Consider the following 27,107-nt stretch of genomic DNA (forward strand, 5'->3'; position numbering starts at 1 on the left):
GCTCACAACCACAGTGAAATATTTGTGGCTTTTTCTCCGTGGTGGTGCAACAACATGAGCAGCTTGAGCAGACGAACAGGACAGATGCCCCCATGTCTGCATGCGGCCTCCAACATCCTATTTCCTGCCAACTAAACAGCTGCCTGCGAATTTCAGCTACCTACAAAGGCCATTCAGCTGTAGCATGCTGCTCAGTACAATAAACACATTCAGGGATGATGGTGTTTGTCTTTAAAAGGTGAGGGTTGTCCTTCGCCAACAGGTAGGACCAGTGTGTGTGTTGCTTGTATTTGCATAGGCTGAAATATATAGCAAGCCTGCAGTTTGAGTCTGCTCATTTTACTACTTGGGCACACAGTAGATTAGTTTCATAGCATCACTGTGGTTTGATGCCATGAAGGTGGACAACTCCATTTGAGGAAAAGTTAAGTACAGTCCTGAGGAAAGGTAGGTGGAAACACACACACACACACACACACATACACCCTCTCCAAAAGACTTCAAATATATAGAAACAGATGAGAAAACACATATATATAGAGAAACACACACACACATACACCAGGATGAAAACTCATTCTACTTGTCTAATGATGGGTCGGATTCCTCTCAGGGAGGAGTTTCGTGTATCTCCGAGCCAATCAGGACGAGAGGAAACAGGTCAGGTAGCCGAAGAGGACCTCAGAGAGAGCGCAGGCAGGGCAGAGCAGCCACGCACGCCAGGAGGTAAGAGAGCACACACACACACACACATACACACATACACACACACACCTTTGACTCTGTGAGATCACTCTTCCCCTCTGAGCCTGCGGATGCACATCAGTGTATACATGTAGATATAACAGCACCTCTGTGTGTGTATGAGTGTGTTTGAGTGCCAGAACAGAAATAGGGCAGAGCCATTTTAGTCACTAAGATTAGGAGGAGTGTTTTGAGGACTCATGTGTCACGGTTTGATGAAGATGCAGCCAAAAATTGCCATACTTGTCATTATAAACATGTGTGAGTATCATTATAAACAAACAGTGTTTCATTCTTAAATGTTCCATTTTTTTGAATGAGGTTGGTCTAGCAGTTATTAAGTATTTAACTCACCAGAACATCTTAAAGCTTGAAAACCTTTATATGAGGGGCCATGCATATCATCATAAACATCTGTGAATATCATATAAGCAGACAGTTTTGTGTTTTTCATGCTTAAATGTTCCATTTTTTTAATGCAGTTTGGTCTAGCAGGTACATTTTTTCACTCACTGGAACATCTTACTGTAATGAAAAAGCTTGAAAACCTTAAAAAGATGGTCAAATCAGGGACCATACATGTCATTATAAACATACATGTATTTGAAAATCATATGCAGACAGTGTTTCATGCTTAAATGAAAGTTTGGTCTAGCAGTTAAAGTATTTACCTCACCAGAACATCTACTGTAATCAAAACTTGAACACCTTAAAAAGATGCTCAAATCAGGGATCATACTTGTCATTATAAACATTTGTGAATCTCATAGAAGCAGACAGTGTTTCATGCTTAAATGCTAAATTTTTTGAATGAAGTTTGGTCTTGCAGAATAACTATTTTAGTCATCAGAACATTTTACTGTAACTCTACTTTGAAAAACCTTAAAAAGATGTTAAAAGTAAAGAGATCCAAGTGTTCGGTGCTACTGTTTGACAATGTTTTGGTCCGTCACTCTGCGTGTCCATGTGTGTCTAAGAGTGTGTGTGTGTGTGTGTGTGTGGATGGAAAGCAGGTCCCTTCTGTGTATCACTCTTCTATTTATAGTGAGAACAAATCCCAGATATGAGAGGAATCCTTCCACCACTTATGAGGCAGGGAGAGAGGGAGAGATAGAGAGAAGGAGAGAGGGCGGAGAGAAGAAGAAAGGAGAAAGAAAAAGATATGGAGAGTAGCAAAGAAACAAGTGTGTGAGATGGATAAAAAGTGTAGGTGAACAAGCCAGAGAAGTCCTAGAAGTCTGTGTTTAAAATCAAGCATTAGAAGATACAGTGTTGTGTCATCAACAGGTAAGTTAGATCTGCTTTGTGTTGTGTGTGTTTGAATAGTAGGTAGGCCGTTACTGTAGTATTCATTCATGCATTCATTTTGTAGTTTTTTTAAAGGAACAGTCTGGAAGTTTCCAATAACCTGCTCAACCTGCTGAACTCTTATTTGGATTTGTTTTGACGAAACAAAGCATTGATTTCGTCCTATTATTTTCAAAAAGTAACTTTAATTCTTATATTCTATATATATACTGAAGTGTTAATCTTTAAAGGAATAGTTTAACATTTTGGGAAAGATGGTTATAGCCTATAGACTGGCACCATTATCATGTCTGTATGCTAAATATGAAGCTAGAGCCAGGACATGATTAGCTTATAGTACAGCAAACACTGGCAATGCTTGACTAGCTGTTTGACCCGGCTTCTTTATGCTAAGCTAATCTAAGTGCCTGCTCACACACACATACCTCAAAGAGCATTTTTTGTTAGGTGTCTGCACCGAGGTTTTAATGTTTGAAGATTTGCATACTTTAAAGTATAAAGAACAATTGTAGTTATGAGCGAGTGTGAGTGTGCACGTGTGAAAGTGAAAGGGTTTGTGAGGCTTTGCAGCGTTACATCAGCGGGCAGCTGCTACTCACGGCCAACATAAATATCAGCCCGTTGTGTAAGCACATGTGTGTGCGTGTGTCCGTGATTGTGTATTTTGGGGTGTCCGAGCTTTTGCTCTCATGTCAAGGACAGCAAAGCTCTTACTGTATGTTGTTGCACAAACACCACCCTAGCAACGGTATCTAAGGGCTGCCATCGAACACAGCAGCAGCAGCAGCAGCAGCAGCAGCAGCAGCCGGAGGGCCTGGGACTCACTGCGTTTCTTTGGTCCTCTACTCTGCTCTGAGCCACTCGTAGATAAGATAAATAGGCCATGGAAACTTCTACGATTAGGAACCACTTGGGTCAGTGTTGATATGTAAAGGGAGGGAGGAAGTAGAAAGTAACAGAAAACAGGCTGGGATGAAATGAGGAAGAGGTGGAGACTAAATTTGTTTATTTCTAGTAGCTGATTCTAGCAGATACTTTGTGCAGGATTGTTATACATTAATGCTGAAGATAATCTAGATTTAATTATTTTGTCAGAGAGGAACAATCTCAGCGGAAACCTACAGAATTTAGACCATTAAAAACACTACAGTGACTGTTTTGCCTGCAAAGCATAGGGTCCAACAAACACAGGGCTTCCATCCAGGAGACCACTGTTCGTGTCCCGTGCGTTAAGTTTCCCTTTCACGTTGCAATCAGATGATGCTGACGTGTCCCGTGTTCACAACATCCAGTACAAACGTAGCAGTTTTAATACCCAACCATGTTGTTTTTTCCCTAAACCTAACTAAATGATTTTGTTGCCTAAACCTAAGCAAGCGTTTTTGTTTAATTCACAACTTTAAGCACGTGTTTACAGCGAGCAAAAAGTGATGCCGCACTTTAGGTTTAGGTGACAAAAGCACTTAGATTAAGGTTAGGGATACAGATTCATAGAATGTCAGAGGTGGACGTAGTCACCGTGACGTCACCCACTGGTTTGTGGACCACGGTTTTGAAGCCTCGAGTTTGGCATTTTGGCCGTCGCCATGTTGGTTTTTGGCCATCGTCAAACACTATCATTAACATATCAATAATACTCAGGTGTAATTCATACTGTGCACAATTGTCAGGTGAAATTTCATTCTCACTGTGCAATATCATTTTTCCACCTGTACAATTGTGTTAATAGTCTGGTAATAGTCAATACTGTATATATTGTTCCTATTTTTAATATTTCCCCTTGTTTGTATTGTTCCTATTTCTATATTTCCTTCTATTTAAATTGTTCATATTTTGTTTCACTTTTGTTTTGTATCTTGCTTTTAGTGTTTTGCACTATCCCTTTGCTGCTGTACACTGCAAATTTCCCCACTGTGGGACTAATAAAGGAATATCTTATCTTATCTTATTAACATGCAATTATCCCTGAATGAGAGCGATTATGTGGTTTGTTGAGATTTGAATTGTGTGATTAATAACCCCATTTAGAGCCTGTCACTGCTGTTCCTGCTCAGTAAAAGAAACACATTTAGATATCCTACCTATCCTGCCATACATCACTATACTCAATGCAAAGCGTCTCTCTCACACACCTGCTGAAATTGAGTCACTTTTATTTTGACATTCGCCGCTGCCTCCCTCTCATGAATGATTCAGAGAACAGTTCCTCTACCTGCTTCTCTGTGTAAGAGTCGCTAAGCAACTGAAACGCTATCCCGGCCCTTTAAAACCACAGAAACAGAGTCCCAATGCCCCCAACACAAACACACACACACACACACACACACACTGAACGCTGAATGTCTGTGATCTGTGCTTCCTCCAGGTCAGTGGACTTACCCGGGGGGATTATGTCCAAACCTTCGTCCAACGTTAAGGCCCTTCAGGTAAAAGATTTTCATCTGTGTGCACAATAACGTGTGGATGTGTGTAAAACTTTATTTTAAAGTTTTGTTGACAACAAGAAAACAAGACTAGTAAGATATGTCAAGAAGAAAATTGGATAAAAGCTTCAATCGAATGGCACAAAAACTCTTAATCCTATTAAAAATAACAATGACAGGCGTCTCCACATTAAAGTATTTATTGGTAAAGGCAAATACAGACTGTGCATATACAGTATCAAGGCTTTGTTAGTGCAGAGTTGTAGCGAGGCAAAGGATGAGGAGTTGTCTGTATCACTGTGTGTGTTTGTAAATGCGTCTGTATTTGTGTTGTAATGGCTTTGTGCGTGCATGTCAGAGAGGGTTTCTTCCATCGTCTCTCTCTCTCTTCTCATTGTGCTCATTTTCGTGTCTAACCATGGGACAGGCATCTGGACAGACAGAGGACTTTTTTAAACACCAGTACAGTACAAACATGAGGCTCTTCGTCTCGGCACTCCATCAGTTTAAGTTCATCACAAACAAGAACAGCAGTACAGATTCACATCATAAATAATAGACATTTTCATCATCAAAAAAACGTTCTTAAAAGTTCCATATCTATTCTTATCTTTCAACATTTTCAAAAGCATACCTTATCTTTGTTATATTGATTTTTCCAGACAGCTATTAGCTTCCATTTAATCAATACAGTATGAAAATCAATCATTACTGTTTCAGGTAATGCAGCTGCAAGCGGGAACTGGTTGTTCGTGTGTTTAATGTAGCTGCAGAATCTATGATTTAAGAGCCTTTCAAACACGAACAATATAAAAATGTATGTGATCCCATTGACAGTGTCAATGTCTGCCACTTGTTTGTGTTATGGGTTTGATTTTCTGTTAACGTAGCACGATTGCATTACGATTTTGGCTTCAGATTCACGGATGTTGATGTTGTGATCTTAAAGAGGACCTATTATGTTTATTTTCAGGTTCCTACTTGTATTTTGGGTTTCTACTAGAACATGTTTACATGCTTTAATGTTAAAAAAACGCTTTATTTTTCTAATACCGGCTGTGCTGCAGCACCTCTTTTCACCCTCTGTCTGAAACGCTCTGTTTGAGCCCCGCCCTCTCAAAAAGCCCAGTCTGCTCTGATTGGTCAGCTGGTCCACTCTGTTGTGATTGGTCAACTGAACCAAACTCTTCGAACTCGGCTCCAGCTCTGCTCTAACTAGCTTTGTTTGAGGGCGTGCCAAACTAGCCGCTAGGCAGGTATTATGCAAATGTATTACTTGGTGACATCACCATGTTACAGAAGAAAAGGCGGGATTTAAAGCAAGGTATTTCAGGCAGTTCAGGAGCAGCGTTTCTGTGGGGGAGAGTAACTCCCTTTGGTGTGGACTTTGTAACTTTGCAGACCTTTTACATGTACACAAAACACACTAAAGGAAAGGGAAAAAGCACAAAAGCATAACAAGTCCTCTTTAAAAGCAACAAAACAAAAAGTATACGTCAGCAATTTTCGTGTCTTATCGTAAAGAATTGAATGGAAAATATGGGCTGTCTGGAAGGCAGGAAATCAATTAAAAAAAAAGTTATGCTTTTGAAAATGTAATGTAAATAATTTCTGGTTAAAGGGCTAAAACTGGCACCAACACCAGCATGGTCCTTTAACAACAAATGGCCCGTGCAGAACAATTCAACTTGGCTGATGGCTCCATAGATCCCCCTCTGGACACCGTGTCTTTTATACCCAACAATTATAAAATAGAAAACAACCATCAAACAGTGTTGGGTCGCTGCCAAAATGTGGCAGTCGACAAATGTACCCCAACAAAAAGTCAAATCAAAGTCTGTCTGAATTTTCTTTGAGCTGAAAAAAGAACTAATATAGTAATAGGACATTTCTCTGATCAATAAACAGTTCAGTTTGTTTTAGTGTCTTGCTCAAGGACACTGCAGCAGGGGGACCACTTTTAAACGTTATGGACAAACCTTGCATTGATTGACTGATTGAAAGACACTTCCCCCCCCCCCCCCATGCACTACCCTGCCGGCTCTAAAGTGTTCAGTCTTTCGTCCATATATAGACATTCCTGTTCCTTCCTGAAGAATTAGTTCACCTTCAAAATTAATTATATTTTGTCAAAGCCCACGTCATTCAAAACTCCCGTAAAGTTTGTGGGACTGGTCGACACACAGCCAGTTCCACTCTGTGCTTCCATCTGAGCCTCCTCCCAGATTAATAGCCAGCACCATCTTTTTATAGCTCCAAAAGGCAAGCAATAAAAGGTCCATTACATTTTCCTCCAAACAGCTTGTGCAGCACAATTGAAGCATTTTGTGCCCAAATGTTTCCAATGTGGATCCCAAAATCCACTATTTACTTCTATAATACATTTCCTTCTCGAGCACTGCTCTGGCTGCATATGCACCCTAAAGTATGGAAGCAGTTAAATCATTACTGTGCAAGCAGTAGCTCAAATACTGTACGTAAGTAATTAGTTATCAAGTATTTCCATTTCATGCCACTTTATACTTCTACTCTACTACATCCCAGAGGGAAATATTGTACTTTTTACTCTCCTACAATTATTTAACAGGCCTAACAAAACATGCTGCTATAAATTAAACTAGAGTTGAAACAGTTAACCCAATCGCCATATGAAGAAAAACATCAACCATTCTCTGGTTCCAGCTTCACCAGTGTGAGATTTCACTACTTTTCTCTGTTATTATATCACTGTCAACTGAATATCTTTTGAGTTTAGACTGTTGATGAACACCTTGGACTCTGAGGGGCATTTTTCGCTATTTTTTTTGTCATTTTATAGACTAAATGTTTAATCGGTTATTGTTTTGTTTGATAATGAAATTAATCATTAGTTGCAGCCCTAATAAAACTCACGGGGGCCCATTTTTGAGTACTTTTACTGACACTTTATGGAGTGTGCTGCAGAGGCTGTTGGGAGAAGATTTAGGAGAATAGAAATCACATGTGCTTTACATAAAAAACATTTTAATGTATATTATATAGGCATCCATTGGTTTCCAGTAACCCTCATCCTACTTCTGGGGTCCCCACAGACCGCGGTGAAAGGCACCCAGTTGCAGTTAAATTAGAAAAAAACAGCATTGATAGATATGTTTACCATGGGTCCACATTATGCAAAAATGAACTGTAACTTTCCCAAAATAACAATAATCTGTTGTTTTTCTTCAGATGATATTAATCATATATACACTAATGATGTTTTGAGAAGAAATAAGGTAACATTAATGCTATGATGGTTGTTTCTTACAGTCTGTAGTCCTTGTATGTTAAATATATTGGTAGGATGAAGGTTAATGTCAGACTCTTGCAGCTTGCTAAATTGTGTTATCCATCACGTTGAACATCAACACTGCATACAAGTTACACTATCTATAGTTGCATTATGTAAACTGTAGGATCCAGCGTTCTGGAGCTTAGAGACTAAAAGCATATCAGCATATTGCTGCCTCTGCTCCATCGACTTTGACCATTCTTTCTTTAGATTTGTGTCCTCCAACTTTAAAGTGCAATGCCGAATCTCTTGAGTGCCCCTTTAAAGAACTAAAACTTGTAAACAAACACACACTGGTATTTAGTAATGAAGGGAGGCTCAGATGGAATTACAGCACAGGGGCTATTTCTGTGTGTGTTTGGGAATTCACTTTCTTGCCGAGAGTTAAATGAGGAGATTGATACCACTCTCATACCTGTCTGTTGAGCATACAGCCAGGAGACAATTACCTTAGCTTAGCTTAGCATAAATACATTAAAAAAACTATAACATATTACATCTCACTCTGTGCAAGAAAGCAAATAAGCATGTTTCCTAAAATGTCAAACTATGATCGAATTTTCAATTTTGGGTGAAATATTCCTTTAACCTTTGGTTGGAATGTCAGAAGATGATTGCCGACAGCACGCGAAGCGTAAGACAGTAAACGACCCCAGCCGAAGCAACAGTACAGGGACACGAATCTGAGCAAACATGCTGCGGATGAGGCGATTTCTTCCAGAACTTTAAACCTTAATCTCTGGAAAAAAAATAAATAAAACCCAGCGTCCTCTGTGACACGCACCGCACTCCCTCTCTGTACAGCTGTACAATATGAGCTTATATACAATACAGTACAGTACAGTACAGTACAATGCAAAATAAACACATCAAATCATACTGACAGGACGTCGGGGGGGGCAGGCAGCAGTAGAACATCGAGTTAGCAGGCAGATCGCTGAGCTCTGTGTATGTGTGTGTGTGTGTGTGTGTGTGTGTGTTCGTCCACATTTTCATAAAGACACAACACCCTTTTTAAGGACATGATGATGAACCAGGAAGTAGTGGTCATAATCAAAACAAGGGGTTTTGAGGAAACAGGTGTACACACAAATAGACACACACACACACACACACACACACATGCAGAGACGCAGAGACAGGAAATTTGTTTAAAGTATCTCATTGGCTGTTCTTCGCTGTCCTTCAGGCTAATTTGAACATCCCGATGGGAGCTCTGCGTCCAGGGGCGGGACATCCTGTCAAGAGGAGAGAGGAGACAGTAGACATAGAAGAGGTAAGACAACACACGGGACACACACACACACACAAACACACACAAACACAGAAAGTGAAAACAAACATTTACCAGCATGTTTCTGTAGTTTTATCAAATGTGAAATATTAGTTGTTGTGTGCAAACCAGAAGCACATTACCATAACGCTGAGGTCTTTATATTCATATGGTATTATGGTTCTCCTTCCTATCACACATACGTAATAAAATATATAACTAATCTGAATGGAATGTTTTAAGTAGGGCTGTCCTTCACACAAAAGCACCACTTTAAATCTTGTGTTTACCAGAGATGTGCTCTGAAGTTACTTAGAAATAAGTCATTCAGCATGAAAAAAGCATAAAAAACAAGTAATCAATTAAAGAAATCTTAGCTGACTAAACCAAAACGACTGATTAGTTGACTAACCAACTAAGAGTAAGAGAACACACTTTTTAAAACATGTATCACCATGTACTACTACTTCATTTTTATCACCATCACCACATTTACTGGTCATGTCTAGAAGGTAACCCAGAAGTTGCGAAACTCTCGCAAATTTTCGCAAGTTTTCGCAATTTGGGGGTTACCTTCTAGACACGACCACCTTTACTCATATACTGTAGCACTTCTGTGTTTCTACCGATACCCTGGAGGGACAATATGCACTACAAACACAGAGAGCAGGAACTGAATGAAAGGATGAAGTTGAGAAAAAGGGGTTTTAAATTTTGAGGCTCATTATCCTCAAAACCAGATAGAGAAACTGTAAATTGTATGTCTTTTCAGACACAAAAACCTTTAAACCTTTAGGTGGTTCAGGCCTGAGATGGTGGTTACAGCTATTCTGCTAAACTAGATTAGTAATATTATCAAGAGAGTCAAACTGGACAGGAAACAAGGTTGAAAGAGTAGATACATTTATCTTAAGTTTAGACTAGCTGCAGCTATCTCACCAGCAAGCTGTAGACTTCTCTGTTTTGTCATTTTGCAAACTTAACATCATATATTGTCTAAAAGTATACAATTATATTATAATAATATTTTATAAGGTTAAACAAATGTCAAAAAGTCAGATTCTACTACTCCATTTTGACCAAACGGGGCAGAATAGTGCAGTAGGCCAATAGTGCTAGCAGGTAGTAGTACGGGTAGGGAGAGGGGACATCTTGGTGGTAACGTTATACTGAGTAAACTCTTTAACTACAGTTTTAATACCTGTAACTTAATACATTGTTCAAGTAGTCAAAGAAGAATCACTGCACACAAACACAAACAATATACAGTATAATACGGTACTTGATGTACAGAAAATGATATGAATCTATTTTAAAATTGTATCCAATTAATCCCCACAGCCTCCTCAGGCTCAATCACCAGACCAGCCCTGCGCTGCCGCCCAGACGCCAGAGGAGAAGAAGGCGTTGCCGGGCGCGGTGAAACTGCCCGGTCCTGCCGTTAACCTTTCAGAGCTGCAGAACGTCAAGAACGAACTACGATGGGTCACCAAGGATTAACATGTAGGTGCTCATACAGTCATATGAACATGAACATGAATATCCTCTTCCTCAAAATCAACCATTTAATTTACATATTTCTTTCTTTTCTTTTGACCACATTAAAACCAGATGTGATGTTATTACATCAAATTAGGAAATATGTTCTCATTTTATAATCATTTGGTTTGCCACAAAGTCATTCACAGACAAGGAAATATACAGTATGTTGTTCTACATACTGCCTTTACTTACTTAATAATACAACAATACAATACTATTACAATACAGTTTCCATCCATTACATTTTTTGAATGATATTTTGCTGTTTATTTACTTTTTAAAGTTGAATACAGAGTCAAAACTCTTCACAATAGTAGGATTTATTGAGGCTCTTTTGTGTACAGGTGTGTCTATTCAACAGCTAATTTGGGTATTGATTGTAGTCATTATTTGGAAACGCAGAATTTCACTGATCCCCCACGATAACGTCTTACTTGTAAATATGTGACGCAGCTCATGTGAGTGTTGTACAGTACAGACGTGGTCGGGCTTAAAGGGTCCACAGAGAAAAATGCAAATCAGAACCAAACGACAGCGAGGAAGCACAACGTGAGTCACTGGGTCTTTGTGAATGATGCAAATCCAGTCCATGTGAAAACAGAAAATAACTGTGAAACTCTATAAATATCAGGTCTACATGATCAGATAAAGAAGTATTCAAATCCTTTACTCAAGTAAAAGTAGTAATACTACACTGGTAAAATACTTCATTACAAGCATAAGTCCTGCATTCAAATCGTTTTAGTCAATTTTTCAAGCAAAAATACCAAATGTTTGATGGTTCAGCTTCTCAGATGTGAGGATTTCCTTTCTCATATATGATAGAAGACTGAATATATTTGAGGTTAGGACTGTTGGTGGAATGAAACAAGCTATGAAAATAAATAAATCACCTTGGGCTGTGGGAAATTGTAACAGGTGTTTTTAACTATTTTCTGACATTTTACAAAAACAAAAACGAGTAATCGATTGAGAGACAAAATAATTTGCAGTATAATCATTAATAATTGTTAAACCACTTAGACACTGGGAGAACATGTAAACTGGAAAACCCCCAGCTGGCCGGGACGGGTTTAAACCAGGTGGCAACCTCCGGTTCTGAGAAGTGAAGCCAATGCTGAAGTGCCTTAAACTTGCATTATTTCTAACAGCCAGCAGGGGGCGACTCAAAAGAAGTCTGATTGTATAGAAGTCTATGAGAAAACGAGCCTACTTCTCACTTGATTTATTACCTCAGTAAACATTGTAAACATGAGTTTATGGTCTCAATCGCTAGTTTCAAGTCTTCTTCAATACAGCATGATGTTCATTTAGTAAATTATGGTCCCATTTAGAGTGAAATAGACCATAAAGCAGGGGATGCTTTAGGGCGTGGCTATGTGATTGACAGGTCGCTAACACGGTGTTGTCCGGTCTCAGAGTTGTCCATGTTTTCGTCTTTCACAGTGTGTTTTCACACAAAGTTAATTCTAACATTTTGGTTGCCTAATGTCTTATTCAGTGTTCAGTTGTACTTAGCTCCACCCTCTCATTTCACTTCTGGTTGCAAAAACCAAAATGCCGAACTCGAGGCTTCAAAATGTCAGTCCACAAACCAAAGGGTTACGTACAGTCTACGGTTTAAACTCAGGATCTATTTGCGGTAAAGTGACAAAAGTATGATTACGTGTATGTACCTGATCACTTAAATAAATTATATCAGGATTTTTAACTGGACTTATGTTTATTTTACTCTAAACTATTCTATTATTAGTCTTATTATTAATCACTTTGCTCTTTGCACACAGGTATTTTTTGACTGTATCTAGAAATTATTAATCTTATTGCAGCTTATTTACAACTGGACTAATAGTCAATAACCCCACTAGTCTTTCTTTTTATTCATGCTTACTCATTTTTAGTCCCATCTTTAGATTTGTTCATGCAACTGTTGTCATTGTATTTTAACTTATCTGGCTTCTATGGCGATTTAACTTCCCTCTGGGGATTAATAAAGTCAACCATCTCTCTATAAACACTGAGCTGCGGTTAAATTAAATCCTACTTTGCATGATAATAACGTCTCTACAAACTGCAATTTATGTACTTACAAAAAAATGTTTTCTATGCACAAAATGTCACGAGGCACAAATTTAATTCTGTACAAATTACACTTAAACTATCTGTCTGCAGGATACCTACAATAATGACTTGCAGGATACCTACAATAATGACTTGCAGTGTTCGTAGCTCGCCACAGGGGGTCACTATGGGCTGTGTGTGCAGTCTTTGTTTGGGTCAAGCGGCCTGTGTGTTGATGCCTCTGTGTGTGGGCAGGAGGGGCTGAGTCAGGCTCTATATTTACACTTTATACAAGCGTGTGTGTGTTTTAGAAAGTGTGTGTGAGCGTTGAGGGGCAGTCTGTGCTGTGACTTTCTCAGCGGGACGCAGAAACCACAAACACTGTGGCTGTTCTGCCCTGCCCAAACCATGTGGGTGTGCTGTGTAGGAGATAAACGAGAAGCTGGTTCAACTTTGAGTTATAAACACGTCTCTCTGAGGAAGAAAAGAATAACATAAATGCTATTTCTGAGCAGGTTCACAGTGTGTATTTACACTGGGGAAAGTGATAAAACTACTCAAAAAAGTCAGCAGCTGCATAACACATGCACTGCACATGCAATGCACAAAGAAAATAGAAGAGCTACACGCAACTGCAAACAAGTGGTATCTAAAGTATGGCAGAAAATAATGTGCTAAATATTAGAAAACCATTCTGCTTTTTCTTTGGGAAGTTTAACTAATGATGTTATTGTCTTGTACACTACATGGCTAAAAGTATGTAGACACCTATATGTGATTCTTGAATATCTCATCCGAAAACCCTGTGGGCATTAATCTGCTGCTACAACATCCTCTAGTCTTCTGGTTTCAGGCTTTCCACTACATTTTGGACCCTGGCTGCAGGGATTTACTCCCATTCAAGAGCATTAGTGGAGTCAAACACTAATGTTGACTGATTGGGACAAGATGGGGTTGTGGTCAGGGCTCTGTGCAGGCCGGTCAAGTTCTTCCTCACCAATCTTGGATCTTTATGGACCTAGCATTGTGAACGGGGGAATTGTCATGTTCAAACAAGAAAGGGCCACAAAGTTGGAAGCAAACTATTGTCTAAAATATATTTGTATGTTGTAGCAGCAAGATTTTTCCTCATTGGAACAAAGGGGTCCAACCCAAACCATGAAAAAGAGCCACAGACCAAAAATAGAGTATTTGAACAAGGGTGTCCACTTACTTTTGGCCACATAATATATCACTATATGTCAGTACAAAATGAAAAAGTACATTAATTTCTTGTACAGTAACTGCATCATGTGCTGAAGACTAATAACTTCTAGATACAGTCAAAAATACTAGTGTGCAAAGAGCAAAGTGATTAATAATAGTAATAATAACAATAGTATAGAGTAAAATAAAGATACATCCAGTTAAAAAGCACTCTTGATATATTTAAGTGATCAGGTACATACAAGCAAGTAGTTTTGTCACGTTACAGCAAATAGATCCAGAGTTTAAACCATAGACTGTATATAAGTAGTGGACAACGTCACCAATTGGTTTGTGGACTGCTGTTTTGAAACCTTGAGTTCGGCATTTTGTCCGTCGCTATCTTGTTTTTTTTTTAACCAGAAGTGACACGAGAGGGTTGAGCTAAGTACCACCGAACTCCGAATAAGAAATTTTTAGGCGACCAAAATGTTATAATTAACTTTCATGAACTGAAACCACACTGTGAAAGGGTGTTGTTGACAACGCCGTGGTAGCGACCTATCAATCACAAGGTAGCCCCGCCCTAAAGCATCACCTGCTTTATGATCTATTTGACTCTAAATGGGACCATAATTTACTAAATGAACATCATGCTGTATTGAAGAAGACTTGAAACTAGTGATTGAGACCATAAACTCATGTTTACAATGTTTACTGAGGTAATAAATCAAGAGAGAAGTAGAGTCATTTTCTCATAGACTTCTATACAATCTGACTTCTTTTTGCACCCAGAGGAGTCGCCCCCTGCTGGCTGCTAGAAAGAATGCAAGTTTAAGGCACTTCAGCATTGGCTTCACTTCTCAGACCCGGCCGCCTGGTTAAACCCGGCTGGGGTTTTTCCAGTTTGCATGTTCTCCAAGTAATTTCCTCCCACATTGCAATGACATGCAGTTTAGGTGGATTTGAAACTCTAAATTCCCTGTTTTAGGTGAATATAATTGTCCTTGTGACCCAGGATAAGTGGGTGTAGAAATAATCAGAAGATTCATCTGCAGCTCTTTTGATAATTGATGAATCGTTTCAGTCATTTTTCATGAGAGTTTTGAACCCACTGTGGAAAACTAAAAGATATAAAAGAGCAAGAAATTCCATCTTTATTAATTCAAGAGCATGAAAACCTTAGAAGGTCTTTCTTACATAGCTGCAGGCTAGCATAGTCATTTCAACTTTGAACGGTCTGCTAAGCTAACTAGCATAATTTAGCATGAGACTGCATCATTTAAAGGTTACAAAGAGTCCCAGGCTTCATATTATCAGCCTCCCTCTCAGTCTCCGGTACTTTTCACTGAGCTCCATAGTGTAATATTATTTAACCAGCAGAGCTGTAGCTCTTTGCTCCATCCACTGATGTTTAACTTGAAGCCTGAAGACCTGCGCTGCCTCCTGAGAAGTGCTTCTATGACTAAAACTCCAGTTTTGAGATGGAAATAAACAGAAAATGTGTCAGATGGTGAAGGGGAGATCAAGAGAAAGAGAGAAACAGAAATGGAAAAGGGTCAAGAGAGAGATAAGAGCAGAGAGAAACCAGGTGATGGATCAACTAGATCTTATATATAAGGTGACCCGGCCTTCTCCTCGTCGTCCTGGAACCTTCCCGCTGTCTCTGAGGGGTCAGCAGCTCTGAGACCAGCTGATACCAGACAGTGAAAATCCCTCACAGTGTCTTTATCTGTCTCTTTCCTCCAGGATCCCCAGCCAGGCGGAGAGGAAGGCAGATAATCTTCATAGACACAGACTTGCCCACTGCCACCGAAGACTAAGCAAACTACAAACTAATCCCAACATGTTCGGAGACAATAACAGCTTTGTGTGACGCCAACGTCTGCAGAAAATATTCAGCGTTTAACCAAAACCACCAATAAACAGGCATCCATAAACTTTCTATCAGTCCTCTAATAGGTTAAAAGCACTACAGTTTATCGTACCATGTCACTAAATCCAAACTAAAATCATAATTTGTACAAAAAAGTTAAGTGATGTCAAGATGAAGCGAGATATTCTGGCTTGTTTCTGCTGCAGAAAAAGACTCCACTTTACTTGGACTTTTAGGAGTAAGTGAGTTGTGTTGCAATAACGGCATATTCTACAGCATATTCTTTGCTTTTTTTAGTTTTTGGAGTATTTTTAAGTGGTTTAGAAGGACATTTGTTGATAATTGAAATGCATTTAAGGAATCCACAAACTGTGATTCCCCTTCTGATGCTTCTTTTCCATACTGTCTAAACTGCAACTATTCAGCACTGATTTATACTGATACTTTCTATTAAATTATTCATTTCTAAATGTTGATGATGCGATGGGATTTTAGTTCAATTGTACTTCTTTTTCTGGGAGGGTGAATATAATGTTTTAGTTGTTTTATTGTTATGATTTGCAGAAACTGGTATCTTCAGGAAAATGTTGCAATAAATCAAGATGGTTCTAAAAATCCAAACTTTTCTTTTCATTACTGTCCGCATCTGCTATTACAATACAGGAGAATAGTGGTTAACGTAAAAATACAATGACTAAAATATCTCAACAACTATTGGATGGATTGCCATGAAATTTATGTCAGATATTAAAGGTTCCCAAAGTATGAATCTTACTAACTTTGGTGATCCCCTGACTTTTCCTCCAGCGCCACCAGCAGCATATCCTCTAACTTTATCTCTACTCTTAAAGGATCAGTATGTAATATATTTACTGTAATAAATCATATGTCATTAGAGATTAAGGAAACACGCTGAATTGAAATACTGGCTCCTCCGACAACAACAATGCTAAAGCCAGTATGTTCAACTTTGAAATTTTACATTCCGATCCGGAACGTCTGTTTCTTTTTTGGCCGGCGTGATCCTGTTTCAACACCCCGTTGCCACATATGAAACAAACTGGCACACAAACACAGCCTTCTGCAGCCATGTAAGCAAGCTAATAGACTGGATCAACAGAGATAACGTTAACGTTAGATTCAACCTGACCTGAAAGGCCTCGACACATCTCTCTGTGGTCCGTGTGCAGCTGGGTTACCAAGGCAGCGAGTATTTGAGACACACAGCCGGTGAAGTGATTCTGACTGCTGCCTGCCGGAGGCTAAAGCGGTCCTGTCGTCTAGAAGGTAACCCTCAGATTGCGAAAATTTGAGCTGACTGCTATCAGTCACTCCAGAGGAGCGGACGAGGCCACGGCTCCAGGGTTTTGAATTTGGACCGCTGTTACCCATTTTAAATGCTAGCTGTCAGTCCTACATGTTGTTCCTTTAACTTTTCCTGCGGCGCCATCATCGGGTCAAAATTGCATTTGTATAATACTTTGGTTTACGACCAAATACCTGCAAAACTAATGACATTCAGCCTCAGTTGTACTTTGTTTTAGTGCTAAACTAACTTGGTGAACACAGTAACCATTAAATAGGGCTACAACTATTGATTATTTTCATTGTCAATTAATCTGTTGAATATCAATCAGTTCGTTAGTGAATCAATTAGTTGTTTGGTCTATAAAATGTCAGAAAATGGGAAAAGAAAATGTCGATCAGTGTTTCCCAAAGCCCAAGATGACATCCTCAAACGTCTTGTTTTGTCCACAACTCAAAGATATTCAGTTTACTGTCATAGAGGAGTAAAGAAACCAGAAAATATTCACATTTAAGAAGCTGAAATCAGAGAAACGTAACTTTTCTTTTTCTCAAAAAATGACTCAAACCGATTTTCAAAATAGTTGGCAACTAATCGATTAATCGCTGCAGCTCTATTGCTAAACAGTGGCATGTTAGCATGCAGACTTTAGCATTTAGTTAAGTAGGCCTACAGCCTCACAGAGCCGTTATTGTGGCTGTAGACTTGTTGTTTCCTTGACATTTTAAAAGAACATCTTGCCGGTGAAGCTGACAGCTGTATCAGCTAACAAAGACGCCCCAAATAAGGCGACAGGACGTGACAGTAACGTTTTTAAGGTGACATGTTTAGGGGGGATTATTTCCCGGCGGAGACTTCCTTTTCTCCCGGGGGTGTCAGGAGATTGACAGTAAACAGACCGTGACATAATGTATGCACTGATTAAAAAAAAATCCATCCAGGCAAAACTAAATACCCTGAAAACTCTGACAAAAGCAAATTAAAACTTCATGTTTACCGTGATGGAAGATGTGGCCCGGAGAGTCATTCAGAGCCCTGAACTGTAATATTCTTATATTATGTGCATATGTAATGGGTATTACTGGGTGGGAGTCAGGGGCGCCTTTGTGCACGGAGTCACTTTGATCCTCCAAATCCACACTGTTTCAATAAGGAATGCCACATTAACCGAGCACACACACACACACATGCCATCAAACTGACCACCAGCCCCCCCATTACAGCACATATCCATCATCACATCACATGTCCACGCAGACGAACACACACAGAGCAGCTGTGGCTAAGTTTAGCCTCCATCAGGTCACGGTAAGTAGAGAGGAACACTGCTGGCGTTCTAACAGCCGTACCGAGAGGATCTGACATTGTGTGGGAAAGATTAAAAAAACACTCTCAAAAGTCTGTTTTTCCTCTTTCTGAGTAGCCTGTGTGCTGAATTTTGAACTAGCGTAACCTTTCCACAAAAACACACTCATCTGTGAGTGCGAGCAAGCAACCACTCAGAGATCACAACTCACAAAATGTACAATGCGGAGAGCGCCGCGAGAACTTGTAAGTGTGCAATAAAGCGATGTTGTTTGCATATTGATGTGCATCCGAGAGACAGTAGCGAAATCAATCAGACGACCGTAAAAAACTGGACAACTAGTAGCCTGATATTGAAAACAAATCTTAATTATAACCCCTTCTATCTCTGCATAAAAATAATAGTATGACATCAATCTGCATGATTTCATAGCCGCACATGTCACAATAAGGTTAAATGCCTCCCAGAAGGGCACGGCTTACTCTTGACACCTAATGCTATGCGCTCTTGCTTTTGACGCTTGTAAAATCTTTTGACAGCTTGGCAAAACTACCCGTGGTTTTTGATATGCACCTCCGCCGAGCTGTGTCTGTGTGTGTGTTTCTATTCCTGTCGCCATGGCGATGAGGGCACAGATAGGTGCCGTGGCAACCGTGCCCAGGAATCTTGGGCCTGCAGACTGTTGTAGCAGCTGTATGTACCGATGAGTTCATCCTCCGGGTTAGAGACACTAAAACCCCGCCAGGCTCCCTCTCTGTGTGTGTGTACGGTTGTGTTTATCCATGCATCTGCTCGCTTGGTGGGATGTTGGATGCATGCATTCGGGTGATACTCCCTCCCGGACGCAGAAAGGAAAGGGCAGCGGACAAACACAAAGCCAACAGAGCCGGGACATCACGGAAAGAGACAGGAGGGCTTTGGGACGGACCAAGTTTGAGGGCCAAAAGAGGGGGGGAGGTGTAATGGGATGTTGGTAACCTTCCTATCATGGTGTCACATGCTCGCCGCTGCAGACAGAGCAGCACAAAAGCACAGATGGAGAGACGTCGACTAAGGACGCGCACTTCACTCTCTTTTCCTCTCGACTCTCCTGTCTTTTCACATCATTTCCTGCTCTTTGCTTTCAACAACCTATTATCCTGTTCTCCTACTCACGTCTGATTCTCTTTCTGTCAAACGCTTGTCGGCTACATCTCTTTTGACAACGCTCGTTGCTGCTTTGCCTGAGCTTTTAAAGTTTCTTCCTCTCACTGCTGCTTCCTCCTACCATCCTGACTAAGCTTTTTCTTAGCAATTAATCCTCTTTTTTCACTTGTTTCTTCAGAAGCTTTCTCTCCAACCGCTTATCTTTTGGATGGATAGCTACTCCCTCCTCTACAGTACCTCCCACAGAACCGGACTTCTCTCCGGTTTCCAGCGCCTGCGCTCCCAGGGAACCATGTGTGATGTCGTCCTCGAGGCCGGCGGTGTGTCTTTCCCTTGTCATCGCGCCCTTTTGGCCAGCTCCAGCGAGTATTTTTGGGCTCTGTTTGGAGAGACTACCGCGGAGAGATTAGCGCGCTCCATTAGCCTCCCGGCGCTAACGCCTGAAGGTTTAGACGCCATTCTGGACTTCCTGTATTCCGGCTGGCTCAGCATATCAACGCCTACGCTTCCTGTCGTCTTAGAGGCGGCGAGGTACTTGCAGGTGGAGACGGCCGTGTCAATATGTGAGCGCTTTATGACTGATGGTTTAAACGCTGAGAATTGCTGTTGCTACGCTAACTTGGCCGAGTATCACGCCCTCTCAGATGCACTTGAAGCCGCCAATCAAACCATCGCTATTGAGATGGGGACATTGCTGCAGGACGGCAGGGATGACCTTCTAAGGCTGAATATCCAATCGCTGATGGCGGTGCTCGATGCTGATGAAATCCCTGGTGTCAAGGAGGCGGAGCTCATAAAGCTGGCTCTGGATTGGCTGGATGAGAACGGGCCCCTCCCTCTGCTGAAATCAAATCTCCTGCTGAGTCGTCTCCGCTTCGGATTGGTCGCCCCCTCTGACCTCACCGATCTTAGCCACGCCCACAGAGCCATGGCCACACCTCTCATCAGAAGTCAGCTGACTCGGGCGATGGAGTACCACATGCTGGGTTCAGCTCAACCAAGCAGACAGAGCAAACAGTCGACGCTCAGAGCGTCGCCCAATGGCGTGCTGCTTGTGGGTGGAGGATCCAGCCCTGATTGGCCGGAGCAGCAGATGCTGGCGTTTGATCGTAGAAGCAGGAAGTTTTCATCTCTGAGCTCCAGCATCCCGTTGCGGCTGAGAAACCACTGTGCGTGCTCAGTAGGAGGTTTCCTCTTCGTGATCGGAGGAGAGGAAGTGAAAGAGGGATACGAGGATGGGAAAAAGTCTGTTACCGTGGCGACATCCAAGCAGGTGTGGCGCTACGATCCTCGCTTCGACCGCTGGGAGCCGGTGGAGTCCATGCTGGAGAGGCGGGAGCAGTTCACCTGCTGTGTGGTGGAGGACGCCATCTATGCCATCGGAGGACGACACACGCGACCAGACGGCAACACACACGCCTCTGTAGCTTCGGTTGAGTTCTACGACATGGCCACAGGAGCGTGGAGGAGAGGAGCAACCATGCCCCGCCCCCTTTATGGCCACGCTTCGGCTGTGCTTGACAACAACATCTACGTGTCAGGTGGTCTCCCGGGCAACCACGGCGGCAGTAACCATGGTGATAACCAGGAGGACCACAGAGAGAGCAGCAGAGAAGTCCTGTGCTGGGACCTCAAAGGAAAAGTCTGGGAGAAGCGAGCGTCCATGTCCATCGCCAGGTTCAGCCACCGCCTGGCGACCGCCAACGGGCACATCTACGCCCTGTTGGGAATGTACGAGCCTTTCTGTGATATCGAAAAATACGATTCGCAGTCGGACCACTGGACCCGCCTCCGACCGCTTCTCATCGGCTCCTTCAACTACGGCATGGCGTCAACGCCGTCTGGGAATCTGCTGGTGTTCGGAGGGAGGAGATGGAGCGACGGACAGGAAGTGATAGTGAAGAGTGTGCTGGAGTACGATACGAAGACAGATCGCTGGAGAGAGATCTGTCAGCTCCCCAGACCTCTCACTGGGACTGAGTGCACCCTGCTGCCTCTACCAGACTAAAGTCCACATCGTGTAAGAAAACTTAAAGATGAAGGTGAAACTATTTCACTTGTTGGTGCAAAATAATCTCAAAATAATGAGAGCCGAGCACACATGAAAACATTTTAAGGAACTAAAATGATTTGGTTTCAGCGATGAGACCGCTGTTTCTAGTCCCATCCCATTAGAAGAGAACAGATGTGTATTATTCCAGGATATTTAGGGAAAACATTCAAACAAGTAACATTTTCTTAAACTACTTAAAGAAACAGTTTGACATTTTAGAAAACACACAATCGTTCTTCCAGAGAATCAGCTGAGGAGATTGATACCACTCACTAGTTAGGCTGTTTTCCCAATTCTTTCCCGTCTTTATGCTCAGCTCTTTTACTTCTTATAGGAGTAGTTATAGGCTACATTTTGGGAAGTGAATTTTGCATTTTTATTTTATTTATGAGTGTTAGATGAGAATATTGATATGGCTCTCATATCTGTCCGTTAAATATGAAGCTAGAACTGGGACGGTAAGCTTAGTTTTACATAAAGCACATAACCTTTTGTAAAAACTTTTGATTAAAAAAACAAAGATTGTGTAAATCAGTGAGCTTTAACCCGAACCCCAAAGCTAGACTAGCTGTTTCCCCCTGCTTCAAGTCTTTCTGCTAAGCTAAGCTACTCTACTATTACTTGTGGGTAGTTTGACATTTTGGGACGTACACTTAATTCTCTTTCTTGTCGAGAGTTAGACGAGAAGTTTGATACCACTCTGTCCGTTAAATATGAAGCTATAACCAGGAGACGGCTAGCACTTAGCATAAAGCATGTGACCTCCTGTAAAACCACAACTTGTTACTTTTACAGTTCAGTTTTTGTACGGATTAAACAAACAAGACATTATGTGTTAATTAAGCTCTTTCCCCTGTTCCCAGCCTTTATGCTAAGTGAAGCCAGTCGTCGTCTGGTTTTAGCTAACGGAGAGGGCGGTAGAGATCTACTCATCGAACTCGCAAGCTAAAAAGGCGCATTTTATTGTCTTTATTTGTTTTAGTTTTTGGAGTGCACGTCCACGTCTGATCACTCACTGATCTGACAGATTTTTGAAAAGGACTGAAGGTGTAATTAAACCCTTTAGCTTGTCTTTTTTATCATCTGTACTTTTAAGTTTTTAGCAGATACAGTTATTGAGAGCTCATTACAAGCAACCGCCAGCGAGAAGTGATGGTGTTTTGTCAATATTCCTGTGACCGAATGTGCCGATGTTCAAAGAGCAGGAATAAAACAAGAGCTAAGGTGGGAGATAAAGGGGATTTTGAGAACCAGTAGAGGAGAGGTGAGGGGATTTAGTGGGACGAAGGTAATTCCTTAACAAATGGAGGAGGTTGAGCCAGGCTGCGTAGGAGGAGGATATCACCACAGAAGAGGGAATAGAGAAGAAGTCAGAACAGGAGATAAGGTGAAGGTGGAGGAGGACATATTTGTAATAAAAACAGCAAAGCTAAGCTGAATATTTTATGGAAGATAAAAGTTCGATGCATGTGACATTCCCGTTTATTTACTAGCGATGAATAATTTAAGTTTTCTATAAGATAGATATAGAAATAGAGGATATCGAGTGACCTTTTGTCTTGGTTCACATCTGCACTGACAACCAAAATGGACAAAGTCGGTTAAAGCTGCAGAGTAGCAAAAGCATTAGCGGGAAATCATATGCATGATTTGTGGGTAACCTGCTGGAGTTCATTATTTATGGATTTCTTTGTGCGTACTTCCATTTAATCCTGAATACATACTGTGTGCATAACCATTATTTATTTAACATGTTTTAAAGGTAATACTTGGATTCAAAATTAATTTGGGTGTCTCATCATATCCTGCAGTGCATATTGTCAATAAAAAATCACAACTTCAAAGCTTATACAAGCAATTTAAAATATTGTATGTACAAATCATGGAGTGTATACTTTTATGTTGCCTATTATTGTGAAAACATTGTTGGATTTAATGTAGTTTTTTGTACAATTAAACATTCCAATTGGTAATTATCATGAAATAATGATAGATCAAATCAACTCAGATCATAACCTGCTGAACAAATCAGAAAACAATCATACCTTTAGTCAATTACCATTAAAAAAGACAATAAAACTGAATTATAAAAGTGAATAGCTCTTGTGTGTTTATCTCCAACATGTGTTAAAGTCTAGCTATCCTCCTCTCCTCCTCACCGTCCACCGAAGCGAAAACAAACCACAAATACACCTTCATCCAAATGACCACACTTTATTGATCCACTCCTCTTCTTCTTCCGACAGAACACGTAGAATGATAAATAAATACTGTTTATTTTTACCATAATTTATAGATTGAACATTTAACAATCTTTACTCAACTGTCCATAAAAACCCTGATAGCATTAGAGAACATTATCCAAGACACTTAGTTTGCACTCTATAAAGAGAGATCTACTGTATCTAGAGATTTCAAACACAAAAACAGAAAAAGGAATATTGTGTTTATCTACAACAAAGACATGCTACTACAACCAACCACGGGCAGCAGCATAGAAAGAGCATTCAAACTGTGTGTTGTGTAAGGTGTGTGTGTTTGTTGGTGTGTGTGCATGTCTTTGTGCGTACGATTGCTTTCATAGTTTTGTGCAGTGTCTCTGAGTATTAAGTCATTTTGGCAGCAGCGTACAAATAACAAACTAATATATTTTTTATTAGATCCATATTTCAAATCCTATGCAGATGTCACCTCATGGTCTCTATGTGGCATGCAGGACACAGAGAGCCAAATGGTCTCTGAGGAAAAATCCACCCATAGAAACTTTTACACCGTTATATAAAATATAATCAATCTGGGATGTTCGGAAAGTTTCAGGAGTTATTTTGTGCCTGTTTATTACTTCAGTTAGAGGCTTTTTTTGTGCTTCTTAGGACGCTTTTTTATGGCGACCAGAACAAACCTTCCATTTGTTCTTGACTAATATACTTTTAGTTTTCATTTATCAAGTGTTAAAGCCTGTGAACACCCACACAGGTGTTTGATGGGAACGTATTAGGTCACAAATCTCCATCTACCAATAAGAATGATAAAGGTGTAGTTTGTCCCGCCCTAATAGGAGACTCAGGAAGATGTCAATCATTTACAGTCACGCCCACACAGTCCCAAGAAGAGGTTGAATCAGCCAGATTAACTGAAATCACCTGTGTGGGTGTTCAGAAGAGAGACTAAAGCCACAGAAAATCAAAGAAAAAATTTAAACATGCCCAGAAGCAAGAATGCCTGTGTCTTTTTTTCCCTGTGAAGGTATTTCTTGTTTGTACAATAACATGTTGTCTTCACTCTAGAAGTGGCAATAAACTGTCTTTTAAAAGGTACTATATGTAACAATGTACGTGTTTTAATCGCTTTATATGGCCAATGTGTGTACGGATTGTAATGTAACTTAAAAACGGAGACCTTCCCCGACTTTCTCGGTTGCCTATAACAGCCTGTGGACTGATTTCTATGTATAGGACTCGGGACTGTTTTGCCAGGAAAATCCAAAGAATCTGATGTTTATGCGCGCTCCCGAGTGCCTCGCCTCTCTTCAGGTCCCCTAAAGCGCCAACAGTGTGCAGCTAAAATACTGTCTTGAGTGCTTAAGCTATGGTTGGCCAGCTTGTTAAAACGTACTGGCCCAATTTTCATGAAACTTGGTGGAAGGTTGTAGCACGAGCCAAGAAAGAAACCAATGCATTTTGGAGTGGATCTGAGTCAAAGGGTGGATACACGCATTATATTTCACTTATAGAAACGGCCTTGAGTGCCCTTCTAGCTTTTAAAACCGATCTCTTTGCGGTCATTATGGACAAGAGGAACTCTTTCAATGTACATATGGGCACATACTGTATAGCCTTTAAGCATTGTTATCAGACTTGAAAATAAAATGTGACCCTCTCCTTTATGTGATGTCATGTGACTGGGGAATGTGATCAAAGACATCACAGTATCTTTATGCAGATATAAGAGGCCTTGTTTGAGTCGGTTTTTATGGAGATGTAAACTGCATAAAACAACATTGAAGTGTCATGCTTTATAATGTTTAACTGAAGATGTTTTGTGTTCAAAGGGATGTGATTTAAAGGAAATAATTAGGCCCAAAAATGAATTAATGAGCTCTAATAGAGGCAGCTGATGTCGAATGTCAAATTAAATGGTATCAACGACTATATTCTAGGACAAGTCTCCCTGGAGGTAAAATGATTCTGAGAGTGGAAATGAAGTGACAGCATGACGAAGAATCTGGCATCATATCAGTGTTGTGCAAAAAAAACGAAAAACACCACAACATGGGCTTCTAAAATGCAAAATACACGATCAGTAGCTGTTTGAAAATAGTGTTAAAAGTGTTTTTTAGGGTGGACTTTTCCTTTAAATGGGTCTTATTCCAGGAGGCTATCGAGTGTGCATGCTTCAGGTCCAGCCCAGCACAGTACAGTACGTATTTCTACCAAAAACCAGCACAAACAAAAGTCTCTAAAACTAGAAACTGAGATTTAAAAAAAGACCTGTGCTAATTGTTCTCTGCTGTAACACTCACTGTACAGAAAATAATCATCATAGACATCAAGTATAAGGCTTGATAGAGTACAATGTATGTCACTCGGTGGCTATGAGACACTGTGCGCTCGGTATAAACATGGCACAACAAGCAGGATGAAATACTGAGGCGTGATGGCGGCGGCTCGTGAAGACGCTATATTCTGAGGTCCTGATGAAAGTCGTCCAAAGTATTTATAGAGCACAAAAGCTAACATGTAATACTTAAGGGTGAGTTTATCGTCCGCCCTCGAGCCAGCTGGAGTGGCATAACCAATCAGCTCGTGGATTGATGTGACGTGAGGGCCACTCGGGCGTCTCCTCAGATAGCTGTCATGTTGCACTTGTACACTGCGGCAGCTGAAAGCGTATCGGGATGTGGAGTCAAGTTGTCCCTACTCTCCCCCTCTTGACAAAGTCCATCACTGATCGCGACCCTGATGCGTCAAAACATCCGCTGCTGTTTGTTCAACTCTTTCCGGAATCAGGAGATGAGAGCAACTCGAGCATGTGTGAGTGTGTGAGTGTTTCACTCGTCAGACGTGGGTCTCGATGTAGGAGTGCGTGTGAGCGAGCGAGGGGGTGAGGGGCGGCGGGCCGGGGTCGGATTCAGCGGTCGGGTCTGGCTCCTGAGAGAACAGCTCCTGATAGGCTCGTTTCCACTCCTGGAACTCTGCCGACGACAGCTGGGGATTGGCCAACAGCCTGTCAATCAGCGCTAGCTCCCCCTCCCTGTCCTATGGGGGGGATGCAGAAACACAGGAGGGAGGGGGAGGGGGGGCACTTTTTAATTTTATATTTTTAAACCACTAAACTTTAAAACGCAGACACACGTGAAGCAAGACACACACTTAACGGGATACACTAAGTTTAGGAGAGAGTTAGGGAGAATTCACAGTTGTTACACTGAGACTATCGATTTGCTCTGAGCAGATTAACTGTTACCACAACTACTGTAATGCTAAATTTTAAGTAAAGAAGCCTTCATAAAGAGTTAATAAGTTGTAACAAATGACATTAATAATGATTAATCCTTTATCAATGTTTTTTTTT

At 40.9% G+C, this 27,107-nt stretch overlaps 3 protein-coding genes across 9 annotated transcripts in view; 2 read left to right on the forward strand and 1 right to left on the reverse strand.

Annotated features, from left to right (window-relative positions):
* Nucleotides 1–355: 355 nt before the first annotated feature.
* Nucleotides 356–16,343, forward strand: smpx (small muscle protein X-linked). Of its 3 annotated transcripts, XM_037757527.1 has the most exons (6): nt 356–447; nt 614–726; nt 4,418–4,478; nt 8,975–9,061; nt 10,400–10,561; nt 15,596–16,343. In XM_037757527.1, exons 3-5 carry the CDS (start codon nt 4,443–4,445, stop codon nt 10,556–10,558), a joined length of 282 nt encoding a protein of 93 aa, XP_037613455.1. In that variant the 5' UTR covers nt 356–447; nt 614–726; nt 4,418–4,442; the 3' UTR covers nt 10,559–10,561; nt 15,596–16,343. The 3 variants fall into 3 exon arrangements, with proteins under 3 accessions (XP_037613455.1, XP_037613454.1, XP_037613453.1); XM_037757526.1 differs by lacking the exons at nt 356–447; nt 614–726 and adding an exon at nt 1,826–2,031; XM_037757525.1 differs by lacking the exons at nt 356–447; nt 614–726 and adding an exon at nt 2,864–2,955.
* Nucleotides 5,845–27,107, reverse strand: part of cnksr2a (connector enhancer of kinase suppressor of Ras 2a) — a 76,454-nt gene continuing 55,191 nt past the window's right edge. For 2 of the 5 annotated variants that reach the window (XM_037757511.1, XM_037757514.1), the window contains one exon: nt 23,732–26,791. In XM_037757511.1, the coding sequence (XP_037613439.1) occupies nt 26,591–26,791 (201 nt within the window). In that variant the 3' untranslated portion in view covers nt 23,732–26,590. Of the gene's footprint in view, nt 9,024–23,731; nt 26,792–27,107 lie in introns of those variants that run through there. The other 3 variants (XM_037757512.1, XM_037757515.1, XM_037757513.1) reach the window with 3 other exon arrangements.
* Nucleotides 17,579–25,820, forward strand: LOC119480894 (kelch-like protein 34). Its single transcript, XM_037757517.1, has one exon. The coding sequence runs from the start codon at nt 19,689–19,691 to the stop codon at nt 21,486–21,488; it is 1,800 nt and encodes a 599-aa protein (XP_037613445.1). The 5' UTR covers nt 17,579–19,688; the 3' UTR covers nt 21,489–25,820.

This window comes from Sebastes umbrosus, chromosome 21 (assembly GCF_015220745.1).
Source record: "Sebastes umbrosus isolate fSebUmb1 chromosome 21, fSebUmb1.pri, whole genome shotgun sequence".
In the NCBI taxonomy this organism is placed as follows: Eukaryota; Metazoa; Chordata; class Actinopteri; order Perciformes; family Sebastidae; genus Sebastes; species Sebastes umbrosus.

Excerpts from the sequence above, each read along its gene's own strand:
- LOC119480894 (XM_037757517.1), top strand. The coding sequence starts at position 19,689 with ATGGATAGCTACTCCCTCCTCTACAGTACCTCCCACAGAACCGGACTT.
- smpx (XM_037757525.1), top strand. The coding sequence starts at position 2,936 with ATGGAAACTTCTACGATTAG. Across the intron at positions 2,956-4,417 it reads ATGGAAACTTCTACGATTAG|GTCAGTGGACTTACCCGGGG; the intron begins GAACCACTTGGG and ends TGCTTCCTCCAG. Across the intron at positions 9,062-10,399 it reads AGACAGTAGACATAGAAGAG|CCTCCTCAGGCTCAATCACC; the intron begins GTAAGACAACAC and ends TAATCCCCACAG.